Source organism: Passer montanus, unplaced genomic scaffold (genome assembly GCF_014805655.1).
Source record: "Passer montanus isolate IOZ18808 unplaced genomic scaffold, ASM1480565v1 scaffold25, whole genome shotgun sequence".
Classification (NCBI taxonomy): Eukaryota; Metazoa; Chordata; class Aves; order Passeriformes; family Passeridae; genus Passer; species Passer montanus.
The window spans coordinates 1174938-1192752 of NW_024367149.1; the positions used below are offsets into that span (position 1 = coordinate 1174938).

The following is a 17815-nucleotide window of genomic DNA, read 5'->3' on the forward strand; positions in this document are numbered from 1 at the left end:
TTTTGTCTCTAAAATGCTCCACTCCAAGCAGAGCTGGGGTCTGACCACATTGCTGGTACTTGTTTAAGTTACGTTTATTGTTCCAGTAAGCTATGGCAGCATTTTTGCTGGTGTTGTTAAAGTAATTTATTTTGGGAATTTGATTACTTGTGATGTGCAAGAAATGTATGCAGGAAACATACATGGTCTGGAAATGAAAATGGTTTTGAACATTAGATCTGGGGCAAAGGAACTTTTTGTTCTTCATTAACAGCCAGCTTTCATTTTAGTTATCTGTATCTTTTCTGATATGAATATCTTCCAGATAAAGTAATATGGTAAAACTTGTTTAAAATCCTAGGATGCACAAGAATTTTTGCGTTGTCTAATGGATTTGCTTCATGAGGAACTTAAAGAACCAGTTGTAGAACTGGAAGATGCCCAGCCTATGAGTGTTGAAGAGAGTATGGAAGAAGATAAGAGCCAGTCAGACTTAAGCTTTCAGCCCTGTGAATCCTGTGGTAACTGTGATAAAACAGAAAATGACACAATTTTCAAACCTGTCTTGGAGGATCCTGCAGAAACAACCATGTTAATTCAGGATGATGATAACAATTCAGTCACATCTAAAGACTGGCAGAAAGAAAAAATATCAAGCAATAAACTTAAACGAGCAAATTCTATGGAAGACTTGGAAAAAGACACAAACACTGCTTCAGAGACCACTGAATTTTTAAATAACCAAGGAACTGTCAAAGTACAGATACACAGCAGATTCTCAGGTAATGCATTGCTGAAATGCAATTGAAATAGTCAAAATCTTAGCCAGAATATCTGTGGGAGCAGGAGTTGTAGAATATAGTAGAAGTATAGGTCAAATAGAGTAGGTGGTTTTACTTGTAAACCATGTCCCGACTTAGTTAATTTTTTCAGTTTAGGTCTTCTGAATTTGATTTTAATTCCCTTGGCAAGCTAACTGTTTGTACTGGGTAAGGTTTCAGATAACCAGAAGAGTGGGTTTTTGTTTTGTTCTTAACTTAAAAGGAACTGAAGTGGTGCTACGTGCCTAAATGCCCAGTGGCCTGACAGTGTGGTTAAATAAGTTACACGGCCACTGTGTCTGTTCATTCTGCAGTAATTTTTTGCACAGAATTTGTGCAACTCTGAATTGCAGAATACATCAATGACGTTCACATGAATGACGTCTCTGCAGCCCAGACACCATCCTCAGTTGAAGGGATGAACACACGCTTATCAAACAGCCCTCCAAAATCATTCCCATCATGCTCTTCACTGGCACAAGTCCACAAAAAAGGTAGAGGCTCTTTATTTTCTCCTTCCTGGTACTGAATTACTCCATATTATAGTTTTTATTGTGTTTCTTATGTCTTGTGTAACAATGCAGGGTTGTTCCCAAGGGGGTTTTAGCCCTGTTTCTGATGGGGAGGAGGGAGTGTTTTGTAAGCTGGACGTGCAAGGTTTTTCCCTGTATTTCTCTAATCTTCTGATTCTTTTGAAGCATGAATAGTATTTGCCTCTATTTTAGGAAGGCAGAGTATTATTTTTAGACAATTTTCTCAATTGCATGAGTTTGGAGAGAAGAGAAAGGTACAAGAAGTTAGTATCCCCAAAGGTAATGCTCTCCAGAGAATAAGCTCATTGGTTCTTCAGCAGAAGTTCAGTAAATCACCATTTTAGTCAATTAAAGTTTAAGGAGTCATGTGTAATTGTACTGTAGATAAACCTGTAAATGCTGGCTGCTTCATGGTTGTTAATGTCTCTGCAGTGCTGAGTATTTCTTTTGGCACTGCAGCAGGATGCATTTATGAGCATCTGGAATATTTAGACTTTTACTGCCTTTCTATATAAGACAGTGCTGCTTTAGGACACAAGGAACAATATATAATTTGTGATCTTGTAACTCCTAAGAAATATTTAGTAAATAGAAAAATTATCTTGGCTCATAATTTAACTCTGAACATGAGACTCTAATTGTATTACACAAAGCTGAAGTGCAATCAGAATCCACTGTACTTTGCCTTACTGCAGTATTTTACTTTTGTCATTTTATAGTTTCAACGGTATCGTCGCCAAAAAGGAAGAAGCGCAAGAAGTACAGGAGTGTTATCTCTGATATATTTGATGGGACTATAATAAGTTCAGTCCAGTGCTTGACCTGTGATCGGGTAAGAAGAGCAAGTTCTGGCTTTTAATATATTCTTTTCTTACTGCTTTATGAATACAGTCATTCTCTGGTGACTTTATATTCTTTTGTGGCAGATTTCCTGAGAAGGTTGGGGTGTTTCACACTCGTTCTCTCAAATTGTAATAATGGCCACTACCAGCACTTTGTGTTTAGAATAGCTTGCATTCATTGAGTTGAATATTTACTCAGAGCTGGAAAAAAAAACCATTTTGAGAATTGGTTTACAGTGAGGACGAAGAAATAAGCTTGCTCTTCTACTTTTTTATGTCTCATTAGTTTTTAATAATGCTCTGAATATCCTAATGCATACATGCTAACTGTCCTAAGTTCTCAGGTACCTAATATTTCAAAGAAAAGATAAGACAGTGATCTAATATAGTGCTGTAACTGTAACTAATCAGATAGATCAGAGACTAACAAAATAAGGTCTTTCAAAAAATCTAAGTAAAGACATAAACTTTTGCAATTATATGAATCATTGTCTGCTTTCTGAAGTTGTCCCCAGGATAATCTGGTGAACAAGTTCAAAAAACAAAGGAAATTTCTAAAATGTGTTTGATGTTTGATTCTGTGACTGTGTGATCACTAAATGAAGCACAGGAACAACAAAATGCACAGATGGGTCTCCCTTGCAGCGAGTCCAGTTACATCATGTCAATATAATGTCAGAGTAAAATATTATAGAAACAATGGACTGAAGCTGTCTGAAACTATTTTGTGTAACACAGCCTGAGGCGAAAATCATAGTGCTTTGTATGACTGATATGAAGAAAAATAATAATGACCTAAAAAAAATATTTCAGTGATAACAATGTGCAAGTTCATTCTAAAATGATATTTTTGATTCCTCTTTTTTAGAAAATTAATTATTTTTAATGTACTTTTTAATAATAATTTCCTACCTAGTGGAATTTTCAGTTATGCGGTGACTTGGTAGTTACTAGTGAACTTTACAGAATTCAGTTTAATTACCATTCCTCTTGAAGCTTAACTCCACTGTGTTTCATTTATTTTCTTCCTTAGCTGTCTGTAACGCTGGAGACCTTTCAGGATCTGTCCTTGCCTATTCCCGGTAAGGAAGATCTTGCTAAACTCCATTCTGCAAGTCATCAGACGTCTCTAGTCAAGGCAGGGTCATGTGGAGAAGCATATGCCCCCCAGGGATGGATAGCCTTTTTTATGGAATACTTCAAAAGGTAAATAATATTAACCTTGTTTGATTCAATTATCTATTTTGAAATTCTAGTTTCTGCTCTTCTGGCAGAACATTTGTTGGTTTTCTTTCTTTTCTGTCAATGATGTTTCAGGTTTGTTGTCTCATGTGTTCCTAGCTGGTTTTGGGGTCCAGTTGTAACCTTACAAGATTGTCTTGCTGCCTTTTTTGCCAGAGATGAGCTCAAGGGTAAGAGGTTAATTACCTGAACATGTTTCTTCTGTGTTTTTTTTCCTCCTGTCACAATGAGATGATTAATATCTTCTTAGCTTAATGCAGTTAAGCAGAGGCCACCTGTTAAGGTGTAATACAGTCAGTCCTTGTTCATTTGGGATCATTCATTTCAGAAAGGTAAGCTTCTCATTCGACTGAGTATTTGAGATAAATGCTTATGAAAGCTGGTTTAGAAATGTCAAGTCAGTCTGAATTTGGTTTAGTGAAATTGTATCAACTGAAGGCTCATAAAAATTTCAAACCCACTATTTAATATTCATTCTCATAACCTCAATTTGGACATAGTAAATTATTTCCCTTTTAAGTTATATACCATCATCTCTTCAGATTATACTGTACTGCTTCATAGTTGAAGACATAAAACCTAAGAACCTCTCCTGTAGTTGCCATGTCAACACTATTATGACTGTTAAATATTGAATACAACCTAAAGATAAATTCCCTTGAAACTTTTTTCTATCAAATATACACACTTGAAGGATAACTGTTTGGATTTAGAGAATGATGGCTGGTTTTCTTCTCCCTGATGTTTGCAGGTGATAACATGTACAGCTGTGGAAGGTGTAAAAAGTAAGCTGGCTTTTACCTTTGTTTTACTTTGTCTTAATTTGAGGTTTTACTGTTTCTGTTAGTCAAGAGACATTTATTTGTGTTGGGTATGTCCCAATAGTGTTCATCTTTTGATATGACCCTGTGTTCTTACTGTCAGAAATTCAGTATTCCCAAGGAATACTTCCCAAGGAATCACCAATTGACCCTACCACATCTACTTAATTCTTTCTCTTGCCCTTCCAATTTAGATGTAAATTGGTGTTGTTTGACAAAATAAAAGCTCTTAGCCCTCTCTAATACTAGCAGCTTTCCCTTGATGTGCAGTAGGTCACTAAGGTGTGTTAAATAAATAAACTATGGCTTTAAATACTAAAGAACCAGGAAACAGAAGTGGTCTGAAGACTGCTTGAAGCCCTTTATGGTACAGGAGTGTTACTCCTTGTATGTGCTGTAGATAATTTATTAGAAGTTATCTTAGTTAATTTTTTTGTCTTTTGCTGGATAAACAGCTTTCATGAAGCCTCAAGTTTTTTCCTCTATGTTAAGAGAAACTGTTAGCTAGTTGGGACTTGATTGTACTTGCTGTTTTGAATTTTTCAGCAGTGCAGATTGTCTTGTCTTATGAACCATCATTGTTTGTATCATTTTGGCTACTCCATGTCTAGTCTACATTCCAGAAATATTTTGGGTTTACTCATGCAATGTTCAGCTTAGGCTTTTGCTGATCTAGTACAATAAAGTAAAACCTTTTCAGAATTAATTATTGGTTGTTTTGGTTTGGTTTTTCCTTTGCTTAGGTTAAGAAATGGAGTGAAATTCTGCAAAGTCCAAAAATTTCCTGAGGTACTGTTACAATATACACTTTAAAGCACTTTTTCTGCATGATTAGGAATGTGGTAAGAGTAAATGTGTTGCATGGAGTAAATTGTGTTTATAATGCTGTGTGATGAAAGTATATCTTCATATTGGCATTTGTTTAAGAATCTGAGCAAGGTGGTTGGTCACTCTGAAAGCAAATGAATCTCATACATAGAAGTACAGGAATGGGATTTCCCTGTTATTATTGTTGGTCTGCAGGCAGTAACAATATTTCTGGTCTGTGTTAGTATATATACTATTGTTTATACTGTAGGTCACAGAACTAAACAGCACAGCCAGACTGGAAAGCTTTTCTGCAATAACATTTGTAACTTTATATTTAGAAAGTAATCCAGTCTTGCACTTCAAAGCATGTATTATCTGCAATAATCAGGAGGAATTAGTGTCCCTCATTACAAGACTGTGCAATATGTGCATTGCGAAAGAGGAAAGGTACATTTTTCAGTGCTGGATCAATGTTTGTAGCCACAGCTGATTAAAACACAGAGCTTATGAATGTGATTGAGGTCATAGGGAAAGCTGTTCTTGTGGGGATTATAAAAAGAAAAGATGGTGCACACAGTTTAGGTATTTACTATCAAATAGCATGTATAGTTCTTGACTGAATCTCTCAATCCTCCTTACAGATCCTGTGCATTCATCTCAAAAGATTTAGACATGAACTCATGTTTTCCACAAAAATTGGGACCCATGTGTCTTTTCCCTTGGAAGGCCTTGACCTTCAGCCTTTCCTTGCAAAGGACAGTCCAGCTCAAATCGTGACTTACGATCTCCTGTCTGTCATCTGCCACCATGGAACTGCCAGCAGTGAGTATGAGCTTGATTGTTTTATCTTTTCAGTTGGTACATCAGCACTTCAAGGATGATAACTGTATACTGATGGGTAAATAGATAAACAGTGGCAATTAGAATGTGGAAGATGAATGCTGTGATTTTTACCTAGATCCATAAGATTTAAGGCTTGCTCTGAAAGAGTTGGCACATCTTTGAAATTAAATGGTGTACCTAAATAAAATTGAAGGTGGAAAAAATTTAACAGGTCCAGGAATATTAAATAAGAAAACTATTGAACATCATAAATGTACAAATAATGTTGCCAGTAGGTGACCAGTTGATCAACTGCTCTACACAGCTGTTGTTCATGTCAATGCTTTGTATGGCTTAATATTTGGAAACTTTTACAAAGCATCACAAAGATACCAGTCAGTTTTAAAAAATATGTTCTTTTGGATGATTACTGCCATTTAACCCCAAAACAGGTGGTGATTTCTATTTGTGGGTAATGAGTAGCTTAATAAACACCTTATTGCTATATGTTGAGGTTATTTCTGCCTAGATGATTTCAGTACTTATAATATTTGGAAAATAGGAGAAAGAAAACGTTTAAGACAGAAATTATATATATTTTTACAGAAGTTACCCCCTCATACTTCTCAGACTTAAAGTATCCATTGTTTGAAATTTTTTTCCTTTTTTTTTTTTGGTTTTACTGGCTAGTTTTTCAACTTCTATTTAGTCCCTGTTAAATCATGTTTCACATAATCAGTTTAGCAGATATTTGATTATTTACTTATTAGCAGTTAAATATGTATTTAAAAATAGTAATTTAAAATATATTCTGAATAGTCTTTGAAACTCAGTTAGTTATGGTTGTAATCTCATGTAGATGTTTCATATCTGTGCTACTTCCTATTATAAAGCATACAAAGATTTGAAAAGAGTTTGTTGTGGGAAGTGACAAGGGTAAATTGTTCAGAAAAATCTTTCTCTGAATGTCCTGTTTCAGGAGTGTATTAAACAGCATGCTGCTTGAGGAGTGCAGGAATGTGCTGAAAGTATTGTTCAATTCACCACTGGCTAATAGAAATTTTTTTTAAAAAGCTGATATTGAGTTTGACAGGAGTTAATTTCAAAGTCATATCTGCTAAAGATTCTTTCTCCCATTTAAGACTTGGGGGTTTTTTTATGACTTAGTTCCTTTTCATGTGTTACAGAGTAAAATGGCAGCTCTAGACACTCTTTGATAACTCTTGCTTCCTGCACCCTAGGTGGACATTATATAGCTTATTGTCGCAACAATTTAAATAACTTGTGGTATGAATTTGATGACCAGAGTGTCACAGAAGTATCCGAATCCACAGTACAAAATGCAGAAGCTTATGTTCTCTTCTACAGGTAAGAAAGACATCAAAAGTACAATCATACCCCTATGAGTCATGTATGTAAATAACTTTTAAGCCATTGGGCAGCTTCCTGAATTATCTGCCCCATGAGAATTATAATGGAAGAATTTAACAAATGAGAAAAGCCTATGCTGGAGAAAAGTCCTTCAGTTATGTCCTTAAACTTGCTCTGTCAGTGCTAAAGTGTTTATGTTAAAATTAAAATGAAATCTGCATAGTAAGAGAAGTTTAAGCATCAATTAAGAGCTAGCCACTTTATTTTCAATTAGAGGAAGGGAATTCTGCACACAGGGAGATTTTGCACACAATGTTTTTAACTGTGAGAGCTCTAACTGGAATTGTCAGAAGTCTTTATCAGATGGATGAGATGTAGGATAACATAGGTTTTACTATGTTGTAATTTAATCCATTGAATTATACATTTAATTTAATGCTATTTATAGGCTATTCTCTTCCTAAGAATTTAAATGAAAGGTGAGAAATGATGTTAATAACATCTTCAGTCTAGGGAACTTTTGTGATTGAAATAATAAAAGTAACTCAATGTTCAGATTTTAAATTTCTGGTACTAAGATCAAATTTCCACTAAAAGTTAGCTGCAAAATACATTGTGTCAGAGTTGCATAAAACGCGAGGTGTGTTCTGAGAATGTTTGAACTTTCATTCCCACCTGCCACTGTTCAAGTGGAGCCCATGACTCTCACTTAATGGGCCTTTTAAAAGGAATTTGGAAGTCGTGCTGTATTGTCAAGAAAGAACACTAAATCTTTTATTGTGGGTTAACATATTCAAATAAATAAGAAAAAAATAGCATTAATAAAATATGTGTTTAAAAAAGAATATATCCACAAAAGACTACTACTGGCTTGGAGAAGGGAGATTTTATTCTATCAGTAAATGGGAGAGCAGAGTTAATTCCAGTTTACAGTGAGAAAAGTAGGAGGAAACAGGAAAAGTAAGGGAATTTCCTGATCTGCTTACTGTGTAACCCTGCTTATGGAGGTAAGGAAGGAACACCTGGCCAGGAGTGCAGCTTGCAAAGCTTTATCTCAAACACTGCAGAGAGGAACTGAGCAGATGGGCTCAGCCCTTGGGTGCTGCACCACCTCTGCAGCACGGTTGCCTTCTGTCTTGCAGCCCAGCTGTTTGCTTTCTTAGGCTGTGCAAACTGGGAGGTACAGACAAGGCCCAGGTAATTTACTTACAGGCAGAGTTTTCTTTTCACAAAGTATGTTATCTGCACTGTACACAAGGCTCTGTATTTGTTTAATGATTTCTGTTTCTGTAATAGAAAGAGCAGTGAAGAAGCACAGAGAGAGAGGCGGAGGATATCAGGGCTGCTGAACATGATGGAACCCAGTCTCCTGCAGTTCTATGTTTCCAGGCAGTGGTTAAATAAATTCAAGACTTTTGCAGAGCCGGGACCAATTTCAAATAATGACTTTCTCTGTATGCATGGAGGTGAGACTGTAACTGTGAATCATCATTTCATCACAATTTGTCAACTTCTAGCTACAACAGTGGTGTATACTAGTTTTAATTAAAGAAATTTGACTATACTAAGTTCATCTTATAACTTCTTTGGTAAATTATAACTTCAAAGTAAATTCTTTCTTACTTTAGTAGCTGGCTAAGTAGAAGTTATACTGTGTGAAGTTGTCCTATTTTTTTTTCTTTGCACATTTGATTTTGTTTATAAACTTTCTTGATTCTTAAAGAGGAACAGTTCCTCTTATCTGCTTGCTTCTTAAACATATATATTCACATTTTAAAAAATCCTGTCACTATATTATCATCCTTAATATTTTAATCTGAAAATTGAAATTATTCTCTCAGCTTGGGGCTATAAGCAGTGAGAAGGTTTGAAAGCTGCTTTGGAAGAAATTGTTCTGATGCAGAGTATCCAGTGCATAGCAGTATGAAAATCAAGTAGCAATGATGTGTATTTTGCACAGGAACGTAAAAGTTTTACCTTGTGCTAATGTTAAAAGAAAAAAAAAGAACATTGCAGTAAGCAAAACACATTTGGGGAAATACCCATATTTGAGTGCTAACATTCCAAGAACTCATTACCATGTATTACCTGTTTTCTAATAAAAATACAATAGAAATAGATTGGAAGATGGAGGTGCTGCCCCTGCTGTTGAACCAAAATTTTAACACAGGACGATTGTGTCCCTGTAGCCATCTGCAGAGTACCTGTGAGCCCTTTGGCTTTCCCTCTTCAGGACTGCAGTAGATTATTCTTCATGTACAAGTGCCCAAGTACCTGATTTTCTCTGTTCCAAAGAATTCCTGCATAGTCCACTGTCGTTGACCATGTGCTTCAACTCAACACTGCTAATTCTGCAAGCCCCTCCATTTCTGCCTTCCTCAAAATTTCTCTGCTCTCAAGTATTCATGCTGTTTGAAGTAATTCCAAAAGGTCTGCAGCAAATAAGTGAATTTTAAATAGACAGTTTGTTAGTGTTTACATGCATAATCAAGATATTTAATCGTCCTGACATTTTAACTGTATACCTTAAGAAGCTTTCTGAACTCATTATGTAAAATGGGTTCTAGCCCTTTAATTTTAGCCATTTGTATAGTTAGTTTGCTTCTGCTTTTATACGCTTTTCAGCCTCATAGAAGACTAAAATCAGTGGTGTCTCTAAATACAGTGATAGAATATGTCTAGGTAAAACTTATTTCATGTAATTTCTCTAAATTCATTGAAAGATTCTACTTTTTATTTATTTATGGACTTCTAACATAATCTCCTCCCCTCACTAAAATCCACAAGTGGTTTTTCATTGTTTGGGGGTTTGTTTTTTGTTCCTTCTGCAGGTGTTCCTCCACACAAAGCTAACTTCATAGAGGACCTCGTTGTAATGCTACCTCAAAATATATGGGACAATCTGTATAGCAGGTATGTTAGGAACTGTAATTGGAAAAAATCCAGTGATACAATTTGAGAGCCAAGCAGCAACATCAGACTTCAGAATTAGTGGCTCAGGAAAAGGACAGCCCTCTGGGCACCCAGCTGAGTGAAGGGGCTGCAAGCAGCCAATTTATATAATTTCCTTACACAAAGTAAAAGACTGCATAGAGTAGTGTGTTATTTGGGTAGTACTTCAATATTAAAGCAATAAACATGTATGGTATGTATGAAATAACACAAAGTAGGTCAGCAAAAGTACGCTTTGCAGAGGTTTTTGAAAGAGCTCTCTGTATCAGCTTCCTGTTCTCTTGTTGGCTGGAGACAGCTTTTCTTTTATGTTGGCTTTGAATCCATGGCCTCAGCTGCCAGTACTGCTTCAAAATAACTTATATCTGAGTGTTCTGTATTACTGCCCCACACTTTAATATCAGTCAGGTTTGAGTGCTTGCTTACAAAGGAGGAATTCTTACAAGCTATGCCTTATTCTAAAGTAACAAAAAGCTGCAGAAGACCTTTGCTGATGGCTTTCAACACTCTGTATTGCACTCACATTAAATATTTTTAGCTGTTAATTTCCTGCCACCTGAACAATACATCTAAGGTTTTGGGGAGGTTTTTATTGATGTTTTAAAGTTTTGGTGCACACAAGTAAAAAATAAAAACAGTGGCATTTGCAGTTTATTTCTCTTTTCCTATATATACTGGATTTTTCTTCCATTATTCATTTTCTGTATGCAAAAATAACCTTCTCAGGAGCAGTGCCCCTGCAGACAGCCATGGATATAATTTCACACAAGAAAAGCCTGAGAGAAGAGTCAAGAGTAACCTAATAAGAACAAAACAAAATAAGTTTAGAGGCTGGGGTCAGGGAGGTAGCAAAGCTGATGGTGGGATGGAGGAGCATGTTTAAGACAGAACTGGCTGGAATTTCCATAGGCTGTTTCTTAAAGGCCTTTGGTAAAATCACACCTGGTGTATATAGAGCAATACTTGCTCACTGACATGTTCTCACTGTAGCAAATCCTTCTGAAGTCTGTGATGCAGCTGAGTTTGAGATGGTTTGTACTGGCATGAGGCAGTGAGAACTTGCAAGATGGTCTTAGGATGGAGAGCAGAATATTACTAAGAAAATAAACTATGGCTTTTTGGGATCACTGTGACTGGCATGTGTCAGCCTTCTGTTCATACTGATCTTCTTACATGATGTTTTCCACAAGGCTGATTGTTTGGGGTTTTTTACTTTTGCTGCAGATACGGAGGAGGACCAGCTGTTAACCATCTGTATGTTTGTCACACCTGCCAAATAGAGTCTGAAAGAATTGAAAAAAGAAGGAAAAATGAATTGGAAATGTTTATACGGGTAAAAAAGTAAACAGTTATCTGTTCTGCTACTGGCCAACACCTGACATTCATGACTAGACTCAAGGGATTACTGGAATTGCACAAGGGATTCCCGTAACAAATGGACTTTATTGAATATCTCTATGCCTACATACCACCCCATCTCTCCTAACGGCAGCAGTAATGTTCTTGTGAAATCCCAGATAACTGCTTATGTGAAACTGTACTTAGAGGAAATTTTAATGTCTTTCTTAAATTGGTTTTTTATAGTATGGAAACAGCCACATTATCAGTTGTTCTTTATGTACTGCCAGTGGTCTGTTCTGTGCAGTCTGATAAGGTTTAAGTGCAATAATACTGTGCCAAGAAAAATTTCATGATAATCATTAGTTCTAATTTTGAAAAAAAAAAGGCATTAGAAACATAAACGTAATTAATTCAGTGTGAAGTAAATATGTTAGTATTGTAATGGATCTGTAAAATTAGTATCAAGGAGCTACTGTATTTTCCCTGGTTAGAGGATTATGTGCTTGAATCTGAATGTTAAAATAACTAGTGATAATGATTTTGATGTTCTTAAACCAAAAATGTGTTTTGAAGTTTTCAGTGAAATTAAGTGCAGAGACATTGTAGTTCCATTTCTGCTATCTCAACTCATGAAAGGAAGAAAAATAGAGTTGACTCTGTTTTTTCAGTTCTGTTTGTCCTTTAGTCACAATTCAGAGATTATCAACTTTTTCTTGTTTTTCTAAAATTTTTTGGAATTTTTATTACTCTGGATTACCATGGGATAGAAATTATTATTAATGACATTGAGTCAACCCCATTTGCTTTAGCAGTCAGTATCTTCCCAGTAAAAGCAGTGTTAAATGTGCACTGTTGTGCAAGTATTGTTACTGGCTAGTACACAGAAAATTCTATTGTTCTCTATAAAAATGGCTTTAGGGAATGATTACAACATTTAGTTTATATGAAACCTTAAGAAGTTGTGTTGATGCTTTAGGTTTATGACTTCAAAGGGGAAGTGTAGCTGTGTTATTACAGAGCTAGAAAGATAATGGTTTAAAGGTTTAAGTGACTTTGTGCTTGTTTCTTCATAACATTGTAAAAAGATCCATAAGTCATGAAGAGTCCCAATGTTCACTGTGCCTTGTTTGGAATTGTAGTGCCATCTGCTCAAAATACTTCAGGGAAAACAAACACAGATGAAGATAGAGTTCACACAAAGAACTTCCCATAAAATTATAGAGAATTTTTCAAAACACTATTTTATTTTACAAAAATAAGATCTCTGCTTCTTTTGCTACTTGAAAGTTCAGCCTTCACAGTAATTATCTATTAGTGTTTGATGAGTAAGCACTTGTGCTTAAGAAGTACTTGTTGCTGTTTTGAGGAAATAAAAGTAATTTTTCAACTAAATAGTAAATCAGCTTTTAATATGAAGGCTATCACTGCATCAGAATCTCATCTTGGGTGTTCACCAGGTGTTTACTGTTTTTATGGTCAGTGATTCTTTAAAATGTTCTGTTACAGTGTAATCATATGGTGTTAGTACAGTTCAAAGAATTCAGTAGTTTAAAGAAATGAAAGGGCAAAAAACCCACTTTTTTTTTTTCTTTGTAGCTTAATAGAGCATTCCAAGAAGAAGAATCTCCATCAACGTTTTACTGCATCAGCATGCACTGGTTCAGAGAATGGGAAGGCTTTGTAAAGGGTAAAGACAGTGGTAAGTTGTGCCCCATTTCAAAATATAGGTAATCTTTTGTTGTATTGTTGTTTGTTTCTGCTTTGGTAGAAAACTGTAGGAAGGACAGATAGCAAAGGCAACGAAAGCTCTAAAACATCCAAGATACAGGTTTTGTAGGTTACAAATACATCCAGGTAACAGAACATAGTAAAATGATTCACAGCATTGGGATAATGGGATTGTGGTGGAAAGACTGTTGCCTGTTTGCAGGATGTTTGCTGTTAGTGACAGCAGGAAAATTTGATCTAAGTACAAGGGGGGATTGATTTTGTTATGGAAACTGATAGATGATGCTGCAGCTTCTGGAGGAAAGGTGACCTTGTCACATCTGAGATAGCTCAGTAACAACTGTACTAATGTCAGTTTAGCCGACTTCAGATGCCTCTAAAGTTTTAAAATGGAAACTGATAAATGTTCTATAATATTGTCAGAGTCTGCTCTAGGACAGCTTTGGTAAGGGTAAGAATTAGGATTAATTTGTGTTTTATGTGCTTGAAGACTTAACTGTAATCAGAAATGCTTTCGAAAACTTGCTCTTAATTAAAATGTGATTAGCTTTTAACAACTTAGAATGTACTGTTAAGCAGTACAAGAACAAGCAGTAAACAAATGATCTGTTTTTCCTTTCCTTTGGAAATAGAACCTCCAACCTGCTGTTTGTTTTCAGCTCTCCCGATTTTAATAATTTTTCTGTTGCACTAGATCCTCCTGGCCCCATTGATAATGCTAAGATTGCAGTAACAAAATGTGGCAATGCTGTGCTAAAACAAGGTAGGTGTCCTGTATTGCTGCAGATTTATGCATTTACTGGAAGTTTGGAAAATGTATGATTAAAAAAAAATAATTTATTGTTACCATAAAATTAATGGCAGTTTCTAATTAATCTGTGTTGTGCCCATTTTTGGGTAAGCATTCTTAAAATGAAGAATTACTGTATGTAATAGACTAATCCAAGTGCAGTTGAGAGTGTAGGAGGTGCAGAGTTAACTTGAAAATGGTGAAAGTGTGCTTTGGCTTTGTGTCACTTGGTTTGATGGGGGTGTTTTTGACAAAATTGGGAGACTGTTCTATATCTGCATGTAGTTATTTGAATCTTGAAACCTAATTTGAATAGAAAAACATCTCACAGAGAGAGAACCACTGTACATAAAATCTGTTGCTCATTTTTCTGCAAGTCATTTGATACTGTACATTGCACATTGGAGAAGTTTTTGCAAAGATACAGATTTCTTCATTATTCTTCAGAGTTAAATGCTAGATACCATTTATTTGGAATTCATAGATACAGAGGAAAACATTCTTATATGACCTGCTTTAGGAAGTCTTTAGACTTTCTAGGAAGCTTTAAATTCATTGCAGCTCAGCCTAAAAAAAGAATCTGCATCAATAAGATTAACATTTATTTAACTAGATTTTTTCCCCAATTTTGCTTAATACCTCAGCATACACTGGATGTACCAATAAACCTACCATAAACTTCACCAGTTGTAGAATGCCAAGAGTTTATGTTAAAAACAATGAGTTTTGGCACTCATGAGTTTCTTAGTGCATTTTAATGAGTTAATTAATTGAATGGATTTGAAATGTAGTTAAAATTGAAGCAAATTAGCCAGTTGTTGGTTTACTTTCAGCTACATTGCTACAGATTAGAGCTTGGGTAGAAATAAAGATGAATAGGATCTGGAAATTTTTTCTCTTAAGTTGTAAGAGATGGGAATGGCCCTAAATAGGGTCCAGTGCTACACATTTCTGTGATCCAGTGCCTGAGTTCACTGTGCCTGTTCAGTTTAACCTGACTGGCTGCAATCTGGATGAGTGAGTGAAGATCTGCTCCTGTGCCTGCAGAGATTGAGTTGATTCTTGAGAGCCTAAAGGTAGAAGAGGAGAAGTGAGGCATAACATCATTAGTACTGGCATGGGAGCTGCATGATGACTTCCAGAAGAAGCTTTGCATAGTTGAGTTAGCATAGCTAAACAAATGTGCAGCTCTTTGTACCCTTCCCCTTTAGAAACTCTAAACATATAAAGTACAACAATAGGCACCACTGCAGCAGGTGATGAGGACAGAGAAGTACAGGAGGTAGGAGAAATTTATAGTGCTGACTTCCTTTTTTTGAAGTATGAGGGTGCTGAAACAAGGCTTAACAAGACAAATTAATAATGTCTAGTAAGGCTGTTGGGGGAAACTTGCTGTCAAGCAGGATTTTGATTTGCTAAAAGAAGATGAGGCTTATTCTGGTAGAGCAGAAATGAGACCTCTCTGTGGGTTAATGTGAGGAAATCACTCAGTATCAGACAGATCCTTGTATTGAAACCTAGAGGGGAGATGTGCTGATGCATCTTGTCTTTGCCACTGTAAAAAGTTGTGGACAACCAGAAATGATTGTTGGATGCTGACTTGAAATGGGAGACTGACCTTTAGCCACAGCAATGGAATCATAAGCAAAGACTTTAACAGTGAATGAAATCAGGCTGAGCCATCAGTGCTACAGGAGCATTGCTGGAGCTGTTATTATCCTAGTAATAGTCCTTTGTCTCTGGGAATTTCACTGTGCTTCTCATACTTTTATTCTTTACTATCAATATTAATTTCTCGGATGAAGCAAGAATCTTGAGTCCTTGAACTTTACTGTGTAATTGACGTGACCTGCGTGTCCTTATAATAACATGAATCATTGTTTCCTGAGTACCAAGATTTACTGGCTGTCAGCTTTATTGGTAGATATTAGATAAGATGTTTATAGTAGAATTTTCCTGTATTTTCTGCAATTACTGCATAATTTAGAGCGGGTGGTTGCACGAATCAAGGAGTATGAAACTAACACAAAATAGGTAATTGGGTTTGGCAGCTGGTACAAGATAAAGCAAAAATAAAGGTTACAGTGTTAAATTTGGATCAGAATTCTTACAGTTTTAAATTTTCATCTTGATCATCTTGATTTTTTTTCCTTTTTGTATCTGTTTTTGGACATAACTCATTAAAGAATTATTCTAAATAGTAATTAAATCTTAAATTTTTTTCAGGTGCAGATTCTGGACAAATATCAGAAGAAACATGGAATTTTCTTCAGTCAATCTATGGTGGAGGTCCAGAGATTATACTCAGACCACCTGTTCCTCCAGTAGAACCTGATATATTGCAAACAGAAGAGAAGATTGAATTAGAAACTCATGGTCTGTAGCTATTGAGAAAAAGATGAACTTGTAAGGAATCCAGCTTCCTTACAAAATGCCCAAAACACATTCCTAAAAGTTTTATTCTCTTATGTCTGTTGGAGGCACAGCTCACTGGGCATTACATTAACTACAGAATAGTAAGTTGAAATATGTATTGCAATTTGTTTAAATAGCAACTGTTTCTCTGTTTTGGAAGGCATGTGGTTTGTACATTTTGGAATGTGTGGTCCATGGGAAAAATGTAATTTCTGAATTTTTGCTAAAACTCAAAATCCTATTATATCCTTAGACTTGAAAAACAGGGACAAATTTGAGATGTTCAGTAACTCTTCTGGTTCCTGATTGGGCTTCTGATATCTACGAACTTTTGCCTGTCTTAATTGTACAGTCTTGACAAGCGTGGGTATGTGAGGAGTATATTTTAAATGGACTGTAATCAAAGATAAAGAAAAAGGATTTTCATTTCCTAAATGCTCAGGAAAAAATTGTCTCTTACTTTGCACTGTAAGTATATGAAATGGGTATTATATAACATCCAAATACTTATTGTATTTGAGTGGCTCAAATATTAGGATAATGGTTTAGTCAGCAAATGTCATAACTTATTACTACTAAATTTTACATCTTATTATAGTCTTCTGTAACTCTATATACCTGGCTAGTGTCTTTAATAGTATATGTGGCAAAAAGATTTAGTCTTCTCTAGGGTAACATTTGAGAGCATGAAGTGTGAAATGTAAAATTACTATGGACATGAGTGATATAAATTTCAGAAAATTAAATTGTCTGGTCTCTTGAATTATATTCATAAGCATTTATATTTGAAGGATTTTACTGTATTGTTAAACAGTTTCATTGGCATGATGACCTTTAATGTCAGAAGCTGGATAAAATGTATATATTGCAAAACTATTGAATGATTCATATTGGAATGCAGAATGACACTTGCTCATGTTTTTGCCTGATATTGTTACCAAATAATAAGCAGCATTATTCAAGACTGGATCAATAAAAAAAAAACCAAACAAAATTAACTGTGGAATAGGTGGGGGAGCTTTCGTAAATGCTTTTCATTTATTTTATATATACAAAAACTTTTGAAGTAATGCTGTGGTACTGCTCTCACACCCATACAATTATATTTTTTGACCATTTTAACTTTAGACAATGATGTTGACAGTTCTGGTTTCAAAGTGAGAAAATGCTGACATAACATTCCTCTGAATAATTTTATATGTAGTTTAAAAAACATATTGGTTTGTAGGACTTCATGCTACTCTAGTTAAAAGCCATCTATAACAGCCCTAGAGAAAATGTCCTCTAACTGTAAGTATTTGCAAATGTGATTTTATGTTAGTAGATAAAGCAACTTGAAGCTAATACT

At 35.4% G+C, this 17815-nt stretch overlaps 1 protein-coding gene across 6 annotated transcripts in view; it reads left to right on the forward strand.

Moving 5' to 3' along the window:
- The window catches only part of USP33 (ubiquitin specific peptidase 33), a 35399-nt gene extending 17948 nt beyond the window's left edge, over positions 1–17451 (forward strand). Inside the window, exons 10-24 of one of the 6 annotated variants that reach the window (XM_039711526.1) lie at positions 341–761; positions 1154–1294; positions 2053–2165; positions 3209–3381; positions 3484–3587; positions 4169–4202; positions 4982–5027; positions 5690–5870; positions 7112–7238; positions 8538–8707; positions 10073–10154; positions 11418–11526; positions 13131–13233; positions 13957–14025; positions 16279–17451. In XM_039711526.1, coding sequence (XP_039567460.1) covers positions 341–761; positions 1154–1294; positions 2053–2165; positions 3209–3381; positions 3484–3587; positions 4169–4202; positions 4982–5027; positions 5690–5870; positions 7112–7238; positions 8538–8707; positions 10073–10154; positions 11418–11526; positions 13131–13233; positions 13957–14025; positions 16279–16436 — 2031 coding nt within the window. In that variant the 3' untranslated portion in view covers positions 16437–17451. Of the gene's footprint in view, positions 1–340; positions 762–1153; positions 1295–2052; positions 2166–3208; positions 3382–3483; positions 3588–4168; positions 4203–4981; positions 5028–5689; positions 5871–7111; positions 7239–8537; positions 8708–10072; positions 10155–11417; positions 11539–13130; positions 13234–13956; positions 14026–16278 lie in introns of those variants that run through there. The other 5 variants (XM_039711527.1, XM_039711528.1, XM_039711529.1 and 2 more) reach the window with 5 other exon arrangements.
- The last annotated feature ends 364 nt before the right edge of the window (positions 17452–17815 follow it).